At 40.5% G+C, this 23,475-nt stretch overlaps 1 protein-coding gene across 5 annotated transcripts in view; it reads right to left on the bottom strand.

Annotated features, from left to right (window-relative positions):
- The window catches only part of ATG5 (autophagy related 5), a 124,832-nt gene extending 109,726 nt beyond the window's left edge, over nt 1-15,106 (bottom strand). The window contains exons 1-3 of one of the 5 annotated variants that reach the window (XM_041760304.1): nt 14,265-14,623; nt 6,628-6,700; nt 5,526-5,691 (exon numbers count right to left, since the gene is read on the bottom strand). In XM_041760304.1, coding sequence (XP_041616238.1) covers nt 5,526-5,633 — 108 coding nt within the window. In that variant the 5' untranslated portion in view covers nt 5,634-5,691; nt 6,628-6,700; nt 14,265-14,623. Of the gene's footprint in view, nt 1-5,525; nt 5,692-6,627; nt 7,438-14,264; nt 14,624-14,827 lie in introns of those variants that run through there. The other 4 variants (XM_041760301.1, XM_041760305.1, XM_041760306.1 and 1 more) reach the window with 4 other exon arrangements.
- Nucleotides 15,107-23,475: the final 8,369 nt, after the last annotated feature.

The following is a 23,475-nucleotide window of genomic DNA, read 5'->3' as shown; positions in this document are numbered from 1 at the left end:
TAAGTAAAAATGGAAAAAAAATACATTAAGATCACCTCCTCTTGTTTTCTATATCCAGATAGTACCACTCACTGATGTTTTTGGTGTAGCTGATGGGTTTAATTATGGTAAAATACATTTAGCATAGCATTTGCCATTTTTGCCATTTTTAAGTGTATAGTTCACTGGCATTAAATACATTCACGCTGCTGTGCAACCATCACTACTTTATCCATCTTCAGAATTTTTCACCATCCCAAACTCAAACTCTATACCAATTAAATAGTAACTCCCCCAATTCTTCTCTTCCCAAAGCCCCTGGACTATTCTAGGTACCTCGTGTAAGTAGAATAATGAAATATTTGCCTTTTTGTGTCTGGCTTATTTCAGTTCCATTAGTTTCTTTGAGGTTAAGTTCTTTTAATATGAAAAAGATTAGCCCCCTCTGGGGAAACTGTCAGCTATATGGAATCTATTGTTTTCTCATTCTTCATTTACCACTATCATGTACTCAGTGAGTACTACACATTTGATTCATTTTTTTTTTCTATTTAGCTTGTAAGGAATACATGTTTTATATAGCTGTATTGATTACTTATGTTTCTGAAAAAGGCAGCTATAATATTATTTATGCCAAACCCTATTTTGTCCAACAACTCTCAATTCTAAAATTGGTGACTTATTTACCTAGCACAAAAACAGAATTAAAATATATGAGAATTCTGTTCCATTTCAATGTGTGAGGCATCATAGCAGGCAATGAAGATAGAGCACTGAATGAAACAAGAGCTTTCACAGAGCTAACACACTAGAAAGATAGTCAAAATAAAATTACAAATGTGATGAGTGCAAGGAGGACTAAAGAATGTCACAAGAGCAAGCAGCAAAGGAATTTAACTTCATCTAGGGGCTTAGGGAAATCCCTGACAGGAAGTCTATGTTAAGGCAACAGCTAGGAGGTAAAGAAGAGGGAACCAAACATGGGTGTTGTGGATGTGTGGTTGTGAGTAGGGGTGGGAGATCCTGCTGCTCACCCCACACAGAGGAAACCAGGAGAAGGCATGGAATGAATTCAAAAAGACAAAGATTGACACATCTGAGGAACCAAAAGAAGTTGAAAATGACAGGAATATAGAGGGTTGAAGCAGAACAGCACTGAAGAAGCAAGGGACCAGACTACAGAGAACGCTGTACACTACATGAAGGATTCTGAAGATGATGAAAGGCTACTAAAGGTTTTGGGCAGGCAGGTGACAGGATCAGATATGTGTTTTGAAAAGATTACTCCAACTGCAAACTGAAAATGTTGAAAGAAGGCAAGAATGAAACCAGGGAAATTGCTTAGTACTATGAAATCCCATCAGTTTTTACACGGTAGTCTAAACTAGACTTAGCAATGTGTGTGAAAGAAACTGGGTAAGTGTCAGAGATATGTGAGATGTAAAATCAGATGGACTAAGTTACTGACTGAATGTCTGGAATATGGAAGAAGGAAGCAACAAGGATGAGTCCTTTCTTAATTACTGGTAAGAGTAATTAACTAACTGGGTGATAGGTCTACTTTCAAAAACAGGAAGGAATTAATGGCAGATGAGGTAACAAAGATGAGTAGTTTCAAACACACTCCGTTCGATATCCAGCAGACATATAGGTCTGGAACTCAGGAGAAAAATCTTGGGAGTTGTCAAAATACGCTTAACAAAGAGATAAAAATGAACAACTCCAGAGGGGGGAAGTGAAGTGGGGGCGGGGGGATGGGGGAAGGCCCCAAGGAATGCCAACATGAAGGAATAAGCAAAAGGAGGGAGATGTGGCAAAGGAGACCAAACAAACAAACAAACAAACAAACAAACAAAACAACCCAGAAAGGTAGAAGCAAAACCAGAATGATGAGACACTGCAGAGCAAGAGAGAACAGTGTCACAAAATGGAGAAAATAGCCAACAACAACATCAAAATACCACTGGGAGATCAAGCAAATGAAAATTCAAAAACAGACTCAAGGTTTGGCAAAAAAGATGTCATTAGTGACTTCAAGAATGGTTCTGTTGGAATAGTGTGAAACTCACTGCAGTAAAGTAAGTAGAAGGTGGAAAGGAGACAACAAGTACAGACAGCCTTTTTATTTTTTTTTTTTTATTTTTTTTTTTATTTTTTTTTTATTATTTTTTTATTTTTTTACAGACAGCCTTTTTAATAAGTCTGGCCATGAAGGGAAAGCAAGAGCATGAAAGAGAAATGGGGAAACAGAGGGTTGTTTTAGGGTATGAAGAATTTAAGATAATATACATGCTGCAAAAAAAGGAGCTGGTAGGTAGAAGTTGAAAGTAAAAGAAAGAGATTGAAGGCAGAAGAATATCAGAAACCACTAGCTTCCTGAGAAGACCATAGATGGGATCCAGAGCACAGAGAGAAGGCAGGACCTCGCCTATGAGGAAGGACACCTCTTCCATTAAAACAAGAGAGAAGGGACACCTGGGTGGCTCAGTGGTTGAGCATCTGCCTTCGGCTCAGGTCATGATCCCCGGGACATGAGATCAAGTCCCACATCGGGCTCCCCACGGGGAGCCTGTTTCTCCCTCTGCCTATGTCTTTACCTCTCTCTGTGTCTCTCATGAATAAATGAGTAAAATCTTTAAAAAACAAAACAAGAGAGAAGTCAATGTGTGTGAGTGCAGATACATTCAGAAGACTTGGTGACAGAAGGCTAAGGAAGCAGGAAGAGAGGTTACCTCTTAAGAGTGAAAAATAAGGTCAGGCTCAGAGAAATAGCCTTGAAGAAGAACAGACAGCTGACCAAGTAAACATAAAAGGACTACTGTGTAATGTTTAGGGTCCACTCAGATTTATGACCATCTGCCTGACTGCGTGATTTCCTCTTGTGTAACAAGTCACAAAATATAAATGCAAACTACTATGTATGTTTTTATATTAGATATCTAAATGAAAGGCAACAGTCTAAATGAATATAACAGAAACAATAGAAACTGAAAGCTGCCTAGCTTCTAACAATTTTTCTTTCTAATATTCCCTGCAAACTAAGATAAAATTTTCTGACATAAATATGGGATGTAGTCTGAAAGGAGATTTATGCAGAGGCAACAAAACAAACTGCAGAAATAAACATGAATATATTTAACATTAATATTTTTTCCATTGGAAACAGAAAGACTCTTTGAATATTAATTTAATTTATAAATTTGGTATGAGTAAATATTTTAAAATCTAGTTTCTAAGAAATAAAGAATAAGCACTATAAGAAGTAAACTGTAGAGGTGTCTGGCTGGCCCAATCAGTACAGCTTGTGACTCCTGATCTCAGGGTTTTGAGTTCAAGCTCCATGTTGGACATACAGATTATTTTAAAAAGAAAATCTTTAAAGAAAAAAAACTACGTTCTCATTCACCTATCCTTTCTACACATCCACCTGAATACAAGCGGACTTTTCAAGGTCATGATGATAATCCTGTTATATCACCTCACCTGAGCTTTGAGATGTCTGGAAAAGAGGTTTACTGGCTCCCGGGCTATGATATTTTTACCTCATTTCTTCCAGAATCCTCAAAATATTATAATTATTATAAACCAAAGCAATTAAAAATACTTTCAAGCACAATTTACAACCAAGACACATGTAAACTAAAACCAGATTGGCACCACCATTCTCATCTATAATTCTAAGACTAACCCCTGCTGTTTTTGTAGATTTTCCTCCTGCATGTAGTAACTTATGAGTAAGTATGTACATATGTAAAAAGCAAAATCTGGATGATGCTACATGGTTTGAAACTGCAGCTTTTTGTTTAATATTTATTATATGACTGTCACCCAATATTTTTCAAAAACATAATCATAATTACTATGAGTTTCTTTTGGGTGAAAAGTTAGGGAAAAATATATTTAAAAAAACAATTACCAATTAGACAAAACAACTGTCTTCCTCCTACAGATATCCCCAATAATTGTTGCCATTTTCAATTCAACTAGAAGCAGCTAGAAAACAACTTACACTCCACTCTCACAATAGTCTTTTCATATTTAACAGATTCATACATAAAGGAGAAATATTGTATTTTTTACTTGGATATTTTTTAACTGCAGGAAGCTGTCAAACACCATATTCTGACTTAACAGTAAAGAGACTTAAATTACATATTTCTCATTTTTGCTACTTTGACCAACTAAACACATATATTCCTTCATTTAGATACTATTAGAATGCCATTTGAGGTTAAAAGTTTTAATTAAAATAACAGAAACTAGTTTGGAAACAAAAAACATAAGTGATATCCTAACACATATTACAGAAGGAGAAGCAAAAAAAAAAAAAAAGTGAAATTCTTCTAAAAATAAACTGTGACCACATTTTGTTTTTAACTATGGAAATTTTTCTAAAGGCAGAAAACTGTTGAGATTTCCAAAGTTAAAATGACTCAAAAGTATATATTCACTTACAATAACCTGAATACTAGTAACAAAATACTACCCAATTTCTCTAAAATTATTTTCAGTAAGAAAACCCAGAGACGATTTAAAACAAAATCCCAACAGAACGCATGAGGTTTCCATATACTGTGTGTCTACCACTTGTATGACCTATGCCAGATGCTGAGGATACACAGAGAAAAATGAAACTGTTCCTGTACCCAAAAAGTGAGTATATTTGGGGCTCCTTAAGTAGCTTCCTCCACCAGGCTGACTTCCCATGGCTGAAGCGGGCTGAGGAGCAGCACTACCTCTCAAACAGACAAGGGAGAAAGCAAAGGGCAAGCTTTATTAAAGTGAAACGAGAAAGTCCAACACCACAAATACATTTCCACTGTTCCGGATCCTCCTAGGTAAACAATATCATATGTACCCAAGACAAAACTAAAATAATGATAAGTGAGAGTATCTTTACCTATTAGGGCCTATTCAGTAAAAAAGGCAGGATACTAGTATTTCTGATTGACAGATGCTTAAGTTTGGATTATATGTGCGTTTAGAAAAGGAAAAAAAAAGGCTAAAATCAGAAGACACTTGATATTTTTTTAAGAACAGATGACACTAATTCAAACCTGTAAGTCTACATTCAGCAATTTGGTATTAAATAACATTTTATATAAATAATATACATCAGCTTATCAACATATGAAAACACACACATTCATATGTTCACTGAGCTATAAAAAATAATTTGGTAAACAGTTACTTGGAACCATTTAAATATAGAAAAATCAAATCTGAGCCTATTATTTTCAAAATTGTTCCTATAGCACATAACTTATGATTCCATTATCACATATTTTATATGTATATATTCATGAGAAAAAAGAAAGTCAAAGGTCCCATAATCAACATGTCAACAGTAGTTTTTTTCCTCTGGGTGGCAGTATTAGAGGAAATTTTTATTTCCTTCCTTTTGCTGATCTGTGTTTTCTAATTTTTTCCATAATAAGCAAGTATTAATTGTATATACAATGTTGGATAACAGCCTCCAGGTTCTTAGCTTCACTTAAAAAAATGGAAAAATTAGATATCCCATTTTCTATTATCAACATACTTACATAATATGGTTCTGCCTCCCTCTCAGTTATCTCATCCTGATACAGGGTGAAGCAAGTTGGAATTCGTCCAAACCACACATCTCGAAGCACATCTTTGTCATCTGTCATTCTTCCAGTGGTTAAAGCAGTACATATAGGCTAAATTCTTTTTTCATCCAAAGCCAAACTGAAAATAAAATGAAGAGCAAGTCAGATTCTTGTAAGGATAAATGAATATGTTCTAAAACAAAGATTATAGTAAAAAAAAAAAAAAATGAATGCCATAAAGATTATTGACTTCAAAAAATTGTGATCAGCATTCTTTAAATGAATGTAAAATCAGTACAAATTTTAAATGCAGAGATATTATTTATTTAAAAGGATCATAGAAGTAAATAATTCAAAACTACGTGTGCTAACTCATGCAACTAATGAACCACAGCCAAAGTGAAGCTATACTTGTTTCATTCTCTCAAGCCCCAGGAGAGTCTATAGCTCATCTAAAGTGAAGTCTTTCTTTATCCTTATAGCCCTTATACCCCAACTCCAAACTCTCATCCCTACAATTATCCCTGCCCTACCTAATATAGTCAATCTCTACTACTCTCCATCCAGATAGTTTGCTCCTGCTGGAAAAAACAACAACCACCACAACAAACCTCCCTCATCCTGGTAAGAAATCTTTGTATAGATCTATTTCCACTCTAAATTTTACCCTGTCCATGGTTTGATTCCACCAATATTTCCAGTCTTACTTACTATATTTCTTTTTATAAACCTAGCAAAACTGGCAATTTAAATACCTTGCTCTCTGTCCTACCATCTCCCTGACTAATACGCTCATTCTCACCTGTACAAACCCGTACACCTACCCACTCTGCAAACCCGGCTCCCAATCCTCTGCCACAATGAGTAGTAGTAAATGTTTCTACTCTGAACTTAAAATATTTCCTATATCACAAAGATAGCAGTAAATCTGCAAACTGAAATATTTGGGGGATGACAGAAGAATACGACTTTTGACCTCTGTAAAATCCAAGTGTCTTCCAGCACTAATATTCCACAACTGGGTAACAACACAGTATACAGTATCAGTAAATGTAAAAATAAACAATGTCGGTACCTGGACACTGAGATTCAATATCCTTCTACTCATATTTATTTTTATATATCCATCTTTCATAAACCAGCATATCCTATGGAAACATTTGAAATAACCGTATCAGTTTAGTTAAATACCAATTGCTAACACTGAAGTATTCAAAGAGCTTTTTCTCTCTTTTCTTATCCACTAACCAATGCCAAGTGCATCAAGACTACTATAAATTAATTAAAGAGAACGACTCAAGGAGAGTCATTATACTTAAGTGCACCTTAGAGGTCAACTGAATGCAATGTTATCTACACGGAAATAAACTGAAAGAGGTGAAAAAAAATCTGTCCAATTTTGTAGTATCAATGTAACAGTCAAACCAGGAACCAGGATAAACTTTATAAGACCACTAAAGTAACAGTGAAACCAGGGTAACAGCTCTGGTGACTGAGTTACTGAACTGAGTCTAGTGCTCTTTCCAACAAATTACAGTGTTTTAATTTTTATTGAAGTATATCCATAAAAGTCACCATTTTAAGCAAACGATACAAGCATTCACACTTCATATATAATTCCACCCTGATATGCTTCCAATTCAAACACAGTGAGTTTCTCTGCAGAGAATTCCCAAGTTTACTATCACACAAAAGTAACTCACTGAAAATAGAAAAGATCTCACTACTTCCTGATTACATTAATATTTTGATCATCATGAATAAATTTACTGATGACAGGAAATAATGAAATTTAAGTTATAGCAAATAAAACTCTCAAGTTGAATCTAGAGACACCTGGGTGGCTAAGCAGTGGAGCGTCTGCCTTTGGCTCAGGGTGTGATCCTAGAGTTCCGAGATCGAGTCCCATATCGGGGTCCCTGCATGGAGCCTGCTTCTCCCTCTGTCTCTCTGCCTCTGTCTCTGTCTCTGTCTCTCTCTCTCACTGTGTCTCATGAATAAATAAAATCTTAAAAAAAAAAAAAGTTGAATCTAATACAAAGCTGGTAAGCAGTTTATGTAAAACTATGACACACCCAATTAACCATTAGCTACAAAGATTCCTCTCACTCACACAAGAAAAAAACTTGAGGCAAAGGGCTACTTTCCTAAGAGATTTTAAGAACACTTAAGTACAATTTTAAAGTTGAAAGTCACTATCAGTATTGTCACATTGGATAATTTTTCTGCCTCAGAAAAAAAATAGACAGACAATATAATTTAAAAGAAAATTAAAAATTAAAGTGGGTATGGCCACCCAAGTAAAGTCCATTTCTACCAGATCTTCCCTTCTCTCCAACCACTGTCCTCTCCAGAAGGAATAATAATCTGATTTGTCAAATTCCAACACACGCCTTTTTTTATTAATACGTAGGGGTCACCATAAATAAAAATATCAAATATTGATATTGGCTCCCTTCTCTCCCTGCTACTCTACCAGATGACAACACTTGACCACCCTGTTATTTCTTTCCATGGCATTTTCTTCTGCTTCTTCCTTTCATGTGTCAGGAACAGTCAAAAGAAATGACTAATGGCTCCCTTTTCTCTTTATTTCTGGGAGTCTCTCCCCAACAGAGATAGAAGCATGGACTTATCTCTTACTGGCTTTACACCTAAAATCCCACTGCAGAACTTTGACAACCTGGGCTGGAATATAAGACTTTACCAAAGTTCTGACATAGGATTTTAGGCACAAAACCGGTGACAGTACCTTATTTCCCATATGCCATTGTTTCTTATGTATATATGCCTTGCAGGACCTCAAGGGAAGAACTGACTGAGCCAAGGAAGCTGAAGGTGTAATGTGGCAGTCGATATAAATTTTACAAAACAACAGAAACTTCTAAACAGATTTATGAAAACTTCAAACACGGCTACTAACTGCGTCAAAAATACACAGATCCAAATTTATAACAACATAAAATGTTAGTCATTCAATATTCATCTGAATATGAATAAATATTCATCTACAATGAATTATGTAAGAAAGCATGCAAATACACTCAACTAAAAAATGTGTCAGAAAACTAAAAAATGTGTCAAAAAACTAGTTGATACATGGATAAAACTAAAGGATGTGAGTATTCCATCAACTTTTTTAAAACAGAGGCAGGAAAACAAAGGTGATGGTAGCGACCATAACATAACTTTTTAAAAACCTCAAGCATTGTCCAGAGGATATTATCTCCTAATCTACTAAATATACCATAAACTTTCATATCTTCTCCATGGCTCTGCTAATGATGGTGGTTCCTTACCCTAAAGTAGCCTTCCCTAGCTTGTCTTCTGACTTAAACATCTTTCAGGACCCAGCTGAAGATAGCCTTTCTTTTATGCATAACTCAGGTAAAATCTTTCTCTTCTCACTGCACTTTTACTTTTCCTCTACTACAACACTCTATAAGCTTACAGTAAAGATTGCTTATCTCTGATTTCCGATCTCATGTTCTTTTGCATCTTTTTTTAAGATCTTATTTATTTATTCATGAGAGACAGAGAGAGAGAGAGAGAGAGAGGCAGAGACACAGGCAGAGGGAGAAGCAGGTTCCATGCCTGGAGCCCGATGTGGGACTAGATCCCGGGTCTCCAGGATCAGGCCCTTGGGCTGAAGGCAGTTGTAAACCGCTGAGCCACCCGGGCTGCCCTGATCTCATGTTCTTTTGTTTGTCATACTGGTTGCCAACATCCCTTCCAACTCCAACATGTCCACGGTTATAATTAAATGCTATTTTATAAAGGCTTTCAGAAGAAAGAAAATATTAATATGTCCTATAGTGTTCAGGGAAGAATTTAAAAGATACGGCACTTGAGGAAGTGTAGAATATAGAAGAATGAGTATATGCAGAATGAGTAGAATATTCTATAAGTAAAATAATGGAGTAAATACAACAAGTATTCCAAGCAGGGCAAAGCAGCATCAACAAAGGCAGAAAGTCTGTAGGAGCAATGTACATGCCAATTTTTTAAGAAACTCTAAGTTAAAGGAGTAGTAGCGAATGAAAGAGCTGACACTGTGACATTTTAGTATCACCTATGATTCTAGACAAGTCACTTTATTACAATTCCCTTACCCACAAAATTCATCAGATCGTTCTAGGAAAAAAAAAAAAATCAACAGTGTTTGACATGGTACTGGACACATAGTAAGTGCTGAGAAACAAAAGCAATTATTATTTCTTTAATGTCAAATCTGTAAATGTGAAATTAGACTAGGTCATGAAGCACACTAAATAGAAACTGGGTTCTCAATTTCATCCAACAAGCCTACAAAGCCTGTAACATTTTATAACAGATTAAAACTGCTACATAGTAGCAAGTGTACAAAGAGATCCCAAGTCTGAGAGAAGGAAGTAGCCAGGAAGTGATTTCAATACTAAGGCACATAATAATGAGTTGCCTGACCTCGACTGTAACAGGGGAGAGATGAGAGTCAAATATGAGGTCTTTCCAAGGAAGAATGAATAGAAAGTTAATGAAAAACTGGCTGAGGGATAAGAACAAGGACAGGGAAGATTTAAATCCCAACAGTAAACATACAGATAAAGTTAAGGGGTTTTGAAATCCGTGGGTTTAAACCCAGACTTCCACCTACAGGCAGTGTGTCCTAGTATCCTGACATCTTTGAACTTTGTGTTTGTAAATTTCACAAGGCTGTTGGGTGTTTAGCATCTCGTGACCACTCAATAAATGGCATATGTATTCAATATATGGTTTCTTCATGCCTCCATGGCCTATCTGCTTAAACTCCTCATCTTCTTCTTTTTGGACAATTCTTAATCCTCTTTTAAGAGTCAGCTTAAACTGTTGGTGGGAATGTGAACTGGTATAGCCACTCTGGAAAACTGTGTGGAGGTTCCTCAAAGAGTTAAAAATAGAGCTACCCTAGGACCCAGCAATTGCACTACTGGGGATTTACCCCAAAGATGCAGATGCAGTGAAAAATCGAGAAACTTACACCCCAATGTTTATAGCAGCAATGTCTACAATAGGCAAACTGTGGAAGGAGCCTCGGTGTCCATCGGCAGATGAATGGATAAAGAAGATGTGGCCTATATATACAATAGAATATTACTCAGCCAGTAAAAAGGATGAATACCCACCATTTGCTTTGATGTGGATGGAACTGGAGGGTATTTTGCTGAGTGAAGCCAGTCAATTGAAGAAGGACAAACATATGGTTTTATTCATTCAGGGAATATAAAAAACAGTGAAAGGGATTAAAGGGGAAAGGAGAGAAAATAAGTGGGAAATATCAGAGAGGGAGACAGAACATGAGAGACTCCTAAATCTGGGAAAGGAACAGGGGTAGTAGAAAGGGAGGTGGGTGGCGGGGGGTTGGGGTGACGGGCACAGAGGGGGACACTTGATGTGATGAGCACTGGGTGTTATGCTATATGTTGGCAAAACAAACCTCAATAAAAAATATACCAAAAAATGTAAAAAATAAAATAAAGTACTATTACTATGAAGACTATTAAAAACAAACAAAAAGAGTCAGTTTAACATCAGCTCCTTGGGAAGCTTTCCACTAAGCAATCTCCCATCTAACTAATTCTACAACAGCATGTTATAACCATGCATTGTGGTTATGTTTATCTTATCTGTCTCTTGCCTGTCACCACATTGAACTCTGAGTTCACTGACAGCAGAAGCAGTCATATTTACTTTGCATCCTCAATATTAGCATAATTAGCACACAGCAGGCTCTGGAATTTTTGTTAAACAATTGGAAAATGTATAAAATATATAAATTGAAAAGTTATACTACCTAGTTAAGAAACTTTTCCACCTAAACTTTTCTCCAAATCAGTATAATCACACTTTAAATTCAGCAAATTTCATTATCTTACAAGAATATTTTCCCCTATCATATGTACACTACACTTTCATCACTGTGCATCCAATTATTAGAAGGCAATATTTTGGAAGCATAGAAATCACAACCCATGATGCAGTCTATTGGAAGTAAGCTTCTGGAGGACAGGGCTACTTCTTGATTGCTGCATTCTCTGCAAATTAATTCAAGGCCTGGAACAAAGCAGGTTCCCAGCCAACGATATTTAGCAAACAGCACAAGAAGTATAATAAAAATATAATGCACAATTAACTAGTCTCTTTCACACTACAAACCATGAAAGGCTAACCTATTACCTAAAATTATTGTGCTGACAAAGTACCCAACTACCTGGAAATTACTTAAAATATCAAATAACTACTAGTAGTAAATTTGAAAACATCTAAAAATAATGTATGCTGGCTGGTCTCTTTCTAAATTGAGGTACACTAACCTCAAGAGTAGAACTTTGAGTACTGGCCAGCGTTCCTACATTTCCGGAGTCCATTCATTCTCTCACTGTCCTTGATCACCATTTCGTACCTCCTCTCTCCTCTAATTTTCACATCGCCTTACTCACTCTTCCAGCTAATGAACTAGCTTTTTATTTCCTTCAGGTCACTAAGGATCAATGGTTATCAACAGGGGTTTTGATATGTAGCCCAGCTCCCCCCAATCCCGAGGGGGAATAGCTCCTAAATCTCTCCAACCTCCTCCAAAGTCGAAGCGCACCAGGACCCAGTCCTTGAACCACGCCTTTGGAGAGCTCTCATGGCTTTAAACATCCTTCATACATTAACAACGCCTACATTTATATCTTCAGCCCAGACTTCTCTTCTGACCTCCAGTTTTACATACACTACGCAACACTGACATTTCATTTGAAAACTTAGGATGTGCAAACAGAAACTGTTTCACACCTTCCTCCCTCATCTCCTATTACTCTATGGTCTTCCCCAAATCACTAAGTGGTAATTATTCTTTAGTTGCTAAAGCCATAAATCTTGGGAGTCATGGGCAGCCCCGGGTGGCTCCGCGGTTTAGTGCCACCTTCAGCCTCGGGCATGATCCCGGAGTCCCGAGATAGAGTCCCACGTCGGGCTCCCTGCATGGATCCTGCTTCTCCCTCTGCCTATGTCTCTGACTCTCTCTCTCTCTGGGTCTGTCATGAATAAATAAATAAAATCTTAATATATATATATATGTATGTATGTATGTGTGTGTGTATATATATATATATATATATAGGAAGTCATCCTCGACACCTCTTCATCTCTATTGCTTTGGCTTAGACACAAGTCCGGAATCTGGCCACGCCTCACCGTCACCTCTATTATTACACCGATCCAAGTCACCTTGACTTATAACCTGGATAAATGGCATAGGAAGCGATCTCATTATTTCCGCCCTTGCTACAGATAGCACAGCATCAGAAAGATCCTTCTAAACACAAATCAGATCAGTTTACTCCTTTACTCAAAGCTTCCTATCTCATTCAAAGTAAAAACTAAAGCTCTTACAAAGTCCTACAAGGCTGCATGTGATCTGACCGCATTGATGATCTACCTCTCCCCCTTTTTGCTCACTCCGTTCCAGCCAAACTAGTTGGTAGGCTCCTGGCTCGGGGACTTTGTGGTACAGGACACACTTCTTTACCACTTTCAGGTCTCTGCTCAAATATTCTCTTTTCTAAAGCCACCACTGCAATTTCCTATGCATGCCACCAACATTCCTCGTTGAAGGCTTTATTCCTTCTCTCTCGCACTTTTCACCACCCGACCTATTTTTAGATTAATTTTTACATTAATGTGTCCTTCTCCCTCCTTCAAAGTGAACTCCATGAAGGTACGAATGTGTACTGCTTTGTTCACTGGTTACTGTCGCATTTACTATTTGCGCAATGCCTGGCACCTAACAGGCACTCAGTATTTGTTAAATTGATAAAGCAGCCCTACAGTGGAGTATGTAAATTATTCTAAATAATCATGGTCATGGGAATTCTAAATAATCATGGTCATGGCTCAGCGGTTGAGTGTCTGCCTTCCGCCCAGGGTGTGATCCTGGAGACCCGGGATGGAGTCCCATGTGGGGCTCCCTGCATGGAGCCTGCTTCTCCCTCTGCCTGTGTCTCTGCCTCTTTTTCTCTCTGGGTTTTTCATGAATAAATAAATAAAATCTTATAGATAGATAGATAGATCTGGATAGATAGTCATGGTCATATGGTGGCATTCTGCTCATCTGGGTCTTTCATGAACAAATCTTAAATAAATAAATAAATAAATAAATAAATAAATAATCATGGTCATATGGTGCCATTCTGCTCATCTGGGTCTTTCATGAATAAATAAATAAAACCTTATAAATAAATAAATAAATAGTCATGGTCATATGGTGCCATTCTGCTCATCTGGGTCTTCCATGAATAAATAAATAAAACCTTATAAATAAATAAATAAATAATAGATAGATAGATAGATAGATAGTCATGGTCATATGGTGCCATTCTGCTCATCCCCCCCCCCTCGTTTTAACCAGCATATCTTTGAAGATCAGGGCACACACTCAAATCTAGCATAAAACTCTAAAATTCCCCCCTCAACTACTGCCAACTATTGCCCTCGGCCCCACACCTTTACTTTCGGATGCAACATTCCATCAACAAACCCATCTGTGGCAACCACAGACCCATTCCCTTCAAACCCCAGCCCGAAGGCTCTGGAGCCTCATCAAGCGGGTTCTGCAAGGCCTCGGGGGTCCAGCAAGCGGTCTCGAGACCTGCCGGGCCTCCCCCAACCCCTCAGAAAAATCTAGAACGAAGCCGGTTTGGTTTCCCCTACGTTCCTCCAGCTGCAGGGAGGATGCTCTGAAGATCGCCCAGGGCAGAAGAGGAGGTGAAAGTTCCCTGCCAACAGAAAGAGAAAGGAGCTGGCGGGCGCTGATCTGCACCACCGCGGAGACGGGGCTTCCTGGACGCCGTCGGGAAGGCAGACGGGAGCTCGCAGGCACCCGCCGGGCTCGGGCAGAGCCAGACAGACCGGCCCGCGGCACAGTCCTCGTCTGAATAACTGCTCCACGGGCGGGCGGAGAGGCTCGTCTCGGACCAAACTCCGGAGCCTCCGAGGAGGCGCTGGGCTTCCTACTTCTGCGAGGAACTGACACCTCCGCCCGGGGCGCGACACCGTCCGGGCGCCCCAAGGTCCCCGGGGCGGGGGGGGAGGGGAGGGGGCGGCGTCTGGTCAACCCCCCCGCCCCCGCCCCCCCGGCGGCCGCCCGCCCCTCCCTCCCGCCACACCTACCTGGCACCTCCCCAGCCCTCCCCTCCGCGCATCGCCCCCCACCCCGCACGCACGCGCACGCGCACACACCCTCACACACCCTCACACACCCTCACACACCCTACCAGAAACGCCAGCTCCTTCCCCGGCGCCCCGCACCGCAGCAGACGCCCGGGTCCCGGGCCGAGGCAGGGCGGCGGCGGCGCACGGCGCTCCGACACCCGGTCCCGCAGCGGCGCGCGAGCCTGGAGTCCCGAGAGCCCGCGCAGCCGCAGAAGGCAGCGCGGCGCGGAGGCCGGAGCCCAGCCCGGCTGCACTTCCGCCCGCCCGGGATCCTGCCGACACAGCCCGCAGCGCCGCGGGGCCTGGGCAGCCCGCGACGCGTCCAGTCACCCTGGGCGCCCGGAGATGACGTCACGGGAACCCACGTGGCCCGCGCTCCGCCCTCGGCCTTTCCGCCCAACCCGGCGGGGCGGCCGGAGCCGCGCTGGAGCATGCGCAGACGGGGCGGGCGGCGCGAGTTCGAGCCCCGTGGCCGGTGGATGACGAACCGAACGCCCTTTTTTAGGGGAGCTGGCGCCTCTGGCACGGTCGCTGGTGTTCGAGGCGGCGGTGGGTGGGGGGGGCTAATATAAGTTCTGTAGGAGTAGACACTTTGAAAAGTACCGAGACGCTGCCCCCGTAGGGCTTGACCGCAGCATCCCTTTCCCGGCTTCCCAGGAGAATGTTAATCCGAGATGTTGATTTTCTTTTTTTTTTTTTTAATAATAATAAATTTATTTTTTATTGGTGTTCAATTTGCCAACATACAGAATAACACCCAGTGCCCCCCCTCAGTGCCCGCCACCCAGTCACCCCCACCCCCTGCCCACCACCCCTAGTTCGTTTCCCAGACTTAGGAGTGTTCCATGTCAGATGTTGGTTTTCAAAGTGTTTTCTCGTCTGTTTTCGCGTTTGAGCTTCTCAACTTTTGTCAGACCCACGGCAGGGATTAGTGGCCGCACTTAGCAGAAGGAGACTGACTGCACGTGAGCAGGGAAGCCCTACTCCTCCAACCACCAGGGCACACCTGTATCTTTCTGTTGGTGGAAACAAGAGCAATTATCTTTAAAAAAAAAAAAAAAAAAAGAGCAATTATCTTTAATTTAAGGCTTGCTCCCAAAGCCCTGTTGGAATTGCATCTATTCGTAAGGCTTAACTGGGCAATCGACATCTTTCTCTTAAATATGCAGGCCCTGCAACATGGTTCTGTACGTGCTGCGGACGGACTGTGCTGGGATTCAAAATAGGTTCCCGACCATTGGAAACTTTAAGGAAATCCTAATAGTAGCCACAGGATCCTCTTAAAGAGATGAAACTTCTTGTAGATGGACTAGCCCAGGGATTTTCAAAGGATGAGTCATGACCCGTTGGTGGGTCACCAGGTGGAGTCAGGGGATCGTGACTGGCATAAAGTAGAGAATTGGGGCATACTTCCCACTTTAAGGGTAGATGTCCTTTCCCGAAATTTGCACTTCGGAATGCATGTGGATAGGAATGTGAAATACATTTCTTGGTGTGGATAGCAGTCCAACAAGTCTGAGAGGCCATAGTCTGGTCCGCTCCACCTACCCAATGAAGAAATCCCCCCAAGAGTTGGCCATTGGCCTTTATTTTTAAGAATTTTTGGAATTAGGGTGCCCCACTGTGTGAACCAGACTAATCTCATCTAGGATGAATGGGCCATGAGGAGCACCCTGTGACCTGAAGCCTTCTGGAGCACATCCTCCACACATATATTCTCTCTTTTTGTTTGCTCACTCTGCACAGGTCTTACCAGAGATGAGGTCTTGCAGCTACCCAAAACACACTTCTGTCAGTTAAGTCTTCTTCTTTCTTCTTCTTTTTTTTTTATGAAAGTCTTTCCTTTTTAAGATTTATTTATTTATTTATGATAGACATAGAGAGAGAGAGAGGCAGAGACACAGGAGGAGGGAGAAGCAGGCTCCATACGGGGAGCCCGACGTGGGACACGATCCCGGGACTCCAGGATCCCACCCTGGGCCAAAGGCAGGCGCTAAACCGCTGAGCCATCCAGGGATCCCCTGGTAAGTCCTCTTAATACATCATTCTCATTAGGCTGAGCCTGTGGCCTTTTTTCTCTGGTCTTAGGACTCCTTCAGCCTTTGGAGGTCATCTGCCTATACCTCCCTTTTGCAGAATACCCGCCTTCCCAATGGTAGCCAAAGCCGTATGGAATTGACTCAAATATATTCAAAATATTAGATGGACTTATGGGTGGATAGAGGAATGGGTGGATGGACAAATATGTGATAATGCATAAAATGCTAATAGAATCTGGGTGGTAAGTATACAGGCATTCGCTGTAAGATTCTTTCAACCTTTGCTATATGTTTGAAGATTTGCTTAATAAAATGTTGGGGGGAAAATTAGGAGAAACCCAGTAGGAAGAAAGTTATTACATTGAGCTAAAATACAGCTTCCTATATCTTTTAAGAACTAACCCTATTTTCTTCCCTTCTCCCCTTGTCCTTTCCCAATTATGTGACTTCAACCTACAATAGGAGGATCTAACCCCTGTTCTGATAGACAGCACTACAGATATTAAAAAAATAGTTCTCATGCTCCATAACTCACGTGGGGCCAACAACTGTCAGTTCTCTCAGCCAGTGAGGTACCTCTCCTCTGGGTATGGTCCAGTTCTCAGTGTCCCTATTAAAAAGCTGTATTCTGGGATCCCTGGGTGGCGCAGCGGTTTGGCGCCTGCCTTTGGCCCAGGGTGCAATCCTGGAGACCCGAGATCGAATCCCACATCGGGCTCCTGGTGCATGGAGCCTGCTTCTCCCTCTGCCTGTGTGTCTGCCTCTCTCTCTCTCTCTCTCTCTCTCTGTGACTATCATAAGTAAATAAAAATTAAAAAATAAATAAAAAGCTGTATTCTTTCCCATCTCATGATCATGCTCCTTGAGCAAAACTTTGGAATTAAGAGGGATCCTCCATTTGTTCTCTGTCATTTCTATTTGTTAATATTATGTCTTATCTCTCAGTCAGTGGCACTATAGCTCTCAAATTCTTGTTCTAGGAAGGTAACTTAGAAAGAGCTCTTTTTAACTGACCATTTCCCACAAGCCTCAACTCATTCTGGGTTATTCTCAGGCAGCCATTTGAGTTGTGTGAACTTGCTTATAAAGTTCCTCCGAAATTCTGGATTCAAAGGAGAGACTCCAGACAAGTCTCTGTTAATAACATGCTTTCTTCTCTCCTCACTATCATAGTCTGCACTTGTAAAGTCTGGTTCTTATTCTTGCATGCCTTAGAGCTCGTAAGACTCACAGCTCCCACAGTTTTCTTTGCTCAGAATTTACTTAAATTGGCTTTCCTGGGAATCCCTGGGTGGCTCAGTGGTTTGGCGCCTGCCTTCGGCCCAGGGCGTGATCCTGGAGCCCCAGGATCGAGTCCCGCATCGGGCTCCCTGCATGGAGCCTGCTTCTTCCTCTGCCTCTCTCTCTCTCTCTCTCTCTCTCTCTCCTCTGTGTCTTTCCTGAATAAATAAATAAAATATTTTTAAAAAATATTGGCTTTCCTAAACTCTAAGATGTCTCTATTATCCCCGTGAACTCTAATATGCCATTACTTCCAGACCCAAAGGTCTCATCTACTCTCTTTTCTCCTCCAATCTGATAGTTACGGAGGATGGACTAGTTAAGCCAAACTTGATTCTTCCGCTTCAGCTCCTCTGTGCCCCAACCATTAAACCTGTCTCCCCAACATCCCTCACTTCTGGTTGGTTTCATTCTGCAGTTTATAGACATGCTGACATGTGCTCTCATCCTATTAAAATCCTTCAGCACATTTTTCTTAAGCTATTAGGATAGCCTCTTAACTGATCTTTCTACTCCAGCCTTTGCTCCATCTATATTGGACTTTGATTTCAACCAGTATAGTCATCTCCACTTATCCACAGAGGATACAGTCCAAGACCCCCCACTGTGGATGCCTGAAACCACAGACAGTATACCAAACCCCTATATATACTATATTTTTTCCTATACATCATACCTATGATAAGGTTTCATTTACAAATTAGGCACCATAAGAGATTAACAACAATAGTAGAACAATTATAATAATACACTATAATAAATTTATATAAACGTGGTCACTTTCAAAATATTGTGGTGCACTCACCCATCTCATGATGATGTGAAATAATAAAATGCCCACATGATGTGATGAAGTGGGGTGAATGACACAGGCAAGGTGATGTAATATTAGGATGTGTTGACCTCCTTTCTGACAATGTATCAGAAGGAGAATCATCTACTCCCAGACCTCAAATGACCACTGGTAACTGAAACTGCAAAAAGTGAAACCATGGGTAAGGGAGCACTAGCATGCAATATTATGCACTCTAACCATGTCACTCTGATACCTAGGACCCTCAACAATTCCTTCTGGGAAAATTCCTCGTTTATCCACATGATTACTTGGTTCCTCTCTCTCCCAGTACTCCCTGTTTCGCACTTCAAACTTTAACAGTGTCAAGCATTTTGCACTTCTGAGCACCCAGACTATGCTGTGCTTCTGTGCCTTGGATCCCTCTGTCCTGTTGCCTGAAATGCTCCCCTTCACCACACCCTTCTTCCCTGAAATGTTATCGCCCACATCCCTTCTTCCCCATTTGGCATACACCACTCTGTACCCAAGACTCAGTTCAGGTATTAGAAAGTTTTCCTTGATCCACCCACTCTGGGTTAGGTGCTCTCCATGGTTTCCTCAATCTTTTTTTGAATCCTCGGTGCCAGTCAGGCATTCAATAAATGTTTGCTGAAAAAACTAACCTGAGCATGAGCTTTCTTCCATGATTTCCATCACTCTTAGGACCTAATTCTTCATCATAGTGTAGAGTTTAAGCAGGGAGCAGTGATTTCCTTTATTACTTTATCAATTTCAAAATTAGTAGGAAGGAAAGTTGAAAGGGATCAAGGTAAAGTGCTGTTAGCAGAGTGTGTATCCCCCAGTCACCCAGCAGTAAGGGTCTTCACCACTACTGCATCCTGTCTCTATGCCAGTTTTCTGATCTGTAAGGGGGAAACATGTTGTTGCTTCTTCCATCTAGCTGCACACTCTCTAGTGTATTCCCAGATCACAATCATATTTCTGTTCTTCTGTTATTTTATCCTCATTCAAACAACTCCTCTCAAATGATGCTAGGATGAAACTTGTAGAAAGCAGGGATGAAGTCCTACATGTGCTAGAGGCTGGAACTGGATGCCTGGGATGATGCTGGAATGTACTCTCACCTACTTTGGCATACACACTGTAACACTATGCATGTGTTAGGTTAAGCTTCAGTTCTAATTGCCCAAACTGGGAATTCATGCTCCAAAGGTGGTCAGGTACCAACATCAGAAAGATCATACTCCAGAAGCAGCTGTCACAAGGATGTCTGTAATCACTATGTTTATCCACACCACATGGTTTGATAGCCTAGTGAATGTCAGAGATGGGTTTTTATTTTGGCTTGCTCAAAAGTACAATAAATGTTAGAAATGGGATCTCATTTATGAAATTGGCAGTACTTAAAGATTTCCAGATTGACTAAAATATTTTATAAAGATTCTTGACACTCCTGCATGAACAGAGTGTGGAAATCCATGAAGCCTGAAGCTTGATCTCTACATTTTCTTATGTCTTCTATAAAAGTTATGGAATTCAGCCTCAGGAATGGTATCACACCTACCTTAAGAGAGAACCTTTCTTGTAAGGAGATATGAGAGCAACTTAAAAGGGCAAAGGTTGGGGTATCATCAACCCTATAAAGCAGGTTATATGAACTGTTTTGTTTAATAAATGTCCACATGTACCCAGAAATTTGGTCTAAGACTGGCTTCCATTATAATCTCACATCCGGATTATGGGAAAGTAATTAATCCTTACCCTCCTCAGTTTCTTTGGTGGCTATGGTTATCCATGGAAAAGACCTAAGAGTTATACATGATCAAATGAGTCTTGGTCAGTTAACAAGAGTGGCAGATATATTCTCTGTGCCCCTTAAAGTATTTTTAAGACTCTAAAAAAAATTGATGCTAACAGTTTTCATAAAACAATTTGGATTTTTGGCTTATCCTGGAATCTGATGACTGTAGGCCCACATTGCCACTTGGCAACCATGAGCTGGAGTGGGTCAGCAGCTGCCCCCTTTTAGGCTAGGCATGCCCTCCCCATTTTGCCATTGTCCCCACACTCTCACTGATTTGGACATCAGATTACCTACCCAGACCAGAGGAATTGGAGCTTAATACTCCTGTATAACTCTTCATATTTCTAAGGCACTGCCTACCTCAGTTTTTTACACATAGATATTACTGTTGTTGAGTAAGAGATCAAACAACCAGTCCCAAAGTGTTATACTGGAGAATTTAACAAACATTTAAGTGTGATTATGATCACATTAATGGTTTTAAGATTTTACTTTTAAGTAATTCTAAAGACACATGCTGAAAGTTGGGTTATGTATCTCTGTGTGTGTGTGTGTGTGTGTGTGTGTGTGTGTGTGTGTGTGTGTGTGAGGGAGAGAGAGAAAGAGAGAGAGTATGGTTTTCTCTCATGAAGTGAGAGAACATTTGGAAGATCCAAATATTATTTCAGGACTTGCAGTGATCAATAATCATAGGAATTCCATTTATATCTATTCAATTGACATCCTAAAAATCTATCCAGGAGCTGAATAAAATAGACTCTCTTAGATACCAATAGCCTTTCCTATATTATGTCAAGTCTTCATTCAACTATTTCTTGAACCCACATTGTTATGTGCTTGGGAAAATGAAAATAACTCTTAAGCAACATCAAAGGAACCCCCAAATCTAAATATGTGCATGAAAATGTATTTTGAAATTACAATTTGGGACAGTTTTCTTATGACTGCTATGTCAACTATAAGTATCATAGGGGCACCTGGGTCGCTCAGTGGGTTACGTCTCTGCCTTTGGCTCAGGTCATGATCTCGGGGTCCTGGGATCCAGCCCCATATCCACCTCTGTGCTCAGTTAGTTGGGAGTCTGCTTCTGCCTCCCCTCTACCCCTCCCTTGACTCATGCGCAAGTGTAGGCAAGCTTAGGCTCTCTTTCTTTCACACACTCTTTCAAATGAATAAATAAAATCTTTTTAAAAACCCACTATGAGTACCATATATAATTCTATCACCATTACAGATAAAATGCAGGTTTCTATTGAAAATACTGTATTATAAGACTATAGGATTCTGATTACTCAGAATGTGTATTTGCCTACATATATGGCTTCTGTAGCCATGAATTAAAGCAATATACCAAATATTCTTTGAAGAATATACATGGGCAGCCCAGGTGGCTCAGAAGTTTAGCGCCACCTTCAGCCCAAGGCATGATCCTGGGGACCCGGGATCAAGTCCCACGTCGGGCTCCCTGCATGGAGCCTGCTTCTCCTTTTGCCTGTGTCTCTGCCTCTGTGTGTGTGTGTGTGTCTCATGAATAAATAAATAAAATCTTAAAAAAAAAGAATATATATATACATTCATATTCTTATATATTTGTGTTATAATTTTTTAATGATATAAACTAATCTTATTCTAAAAAAAAAATCTTCGAATTAGATTACTTGGCTCTTCCCATATGAAACTTTTTTTTTTTTTAGATTTGTTTACTTGGGAGAGAGAGTAGTAGGGAGGGGCTGAGGGAGAGGGAGAGAGAAACTCCAAGCAGACTCTGTGCAGACAATGTAGCCCCACGCAGGGCTCCATCTCATGACTCTGGGATCACAATCTGAACCCAAACCGAGAGTCGATGATCCCTCAACTGACAGTACCCCCGCGGTGCCCCCCCCATATGAAACTTTTTGTATATAAAGTTCTTATTAATAACTGGGACAAGTAGATCAAGTGGTTTTTTTAAAATCTGATTTTTCAGGGAGTACAGAAGGAAAAATAGTCTGGGAAGTGTATAACTTAAGGGAAAGTTAGAAGAAAAAAAAAAACACAGCCTGATGCTTCAGACCCCAAAATAAATCCTTGCAATAACACATTGTTATCACCAGGGGTCACAAACAACCTGATGTAAAGCTCAGAGCTCCTTAGCCACTAGGGCCAGTCATGAGCACCCTCAATGATGTTACCGGGTTACCCAGGAAACCTCAGATTAGCTCAAGAGATCTTGTGAAATCCTAAAACCATTCTCACAACAAAGTTATTTTCATTTGGAAAAAAAACCCAGCTTATAAACTTTGTCAGTCCTAACAAAAACTCTTTCGCATCTGTTCCCTCTCCTTCATATTCTATTTGTTATTGGATCATAAGCTAGTATAGAAAAGCACAGTCACAGACATAAGCTCTAGATCCCATGTCCTCTAGGCAAAATTATTTAACCAGTACTGGCTGCATAATTTGCTATGTCTGGTGCAAAATGAAAATGGGGGCCCCTTGTTTTAAAAAAAGAATTACAAGGTAGCAGCAGCAGATGGTTAAGCCAAGGGATGTGCAGTTGAAGGGGTCACACATGCAAAAACCTGGCTCTTATGTAACTTCTCAAAGCTTCCACTTCTCCATTTTCCTTGCTGTGAAATGAGGATAATGATAGCACCTGCCTCATAGATTCATTGTGAAGATTAAGTAGGATGATGCACATAAAACATTTGCTACAGTGCTTGGCACAGAGTGAGCTCTCAGTAGATGGGAGCTGTTGTTTTTATGTCCTTCATCGGACATGATACCCCCCTTTCTCCTGGCCAACCCATC

The sequence above is a fragment of the Vulpes lagopus genome, chromosome 1 (assembly GCF_018345385.1).
Source record: "Vulpes lagopus strain Blue_001 chromosome 1, ASM1834538v1, whole genome shotgun sequence".
In the NCBI taxonomy this organism is placed as follows: domain Eukaryota; kingdom Metazoa; phylum Chordata; class Mammalia; order Carnivora; family Canidae; genus Vulpes; species Vulpes lagopus.
This window is presented reverse-complemented; position numbering and strand designations above follow the sequence as displayed.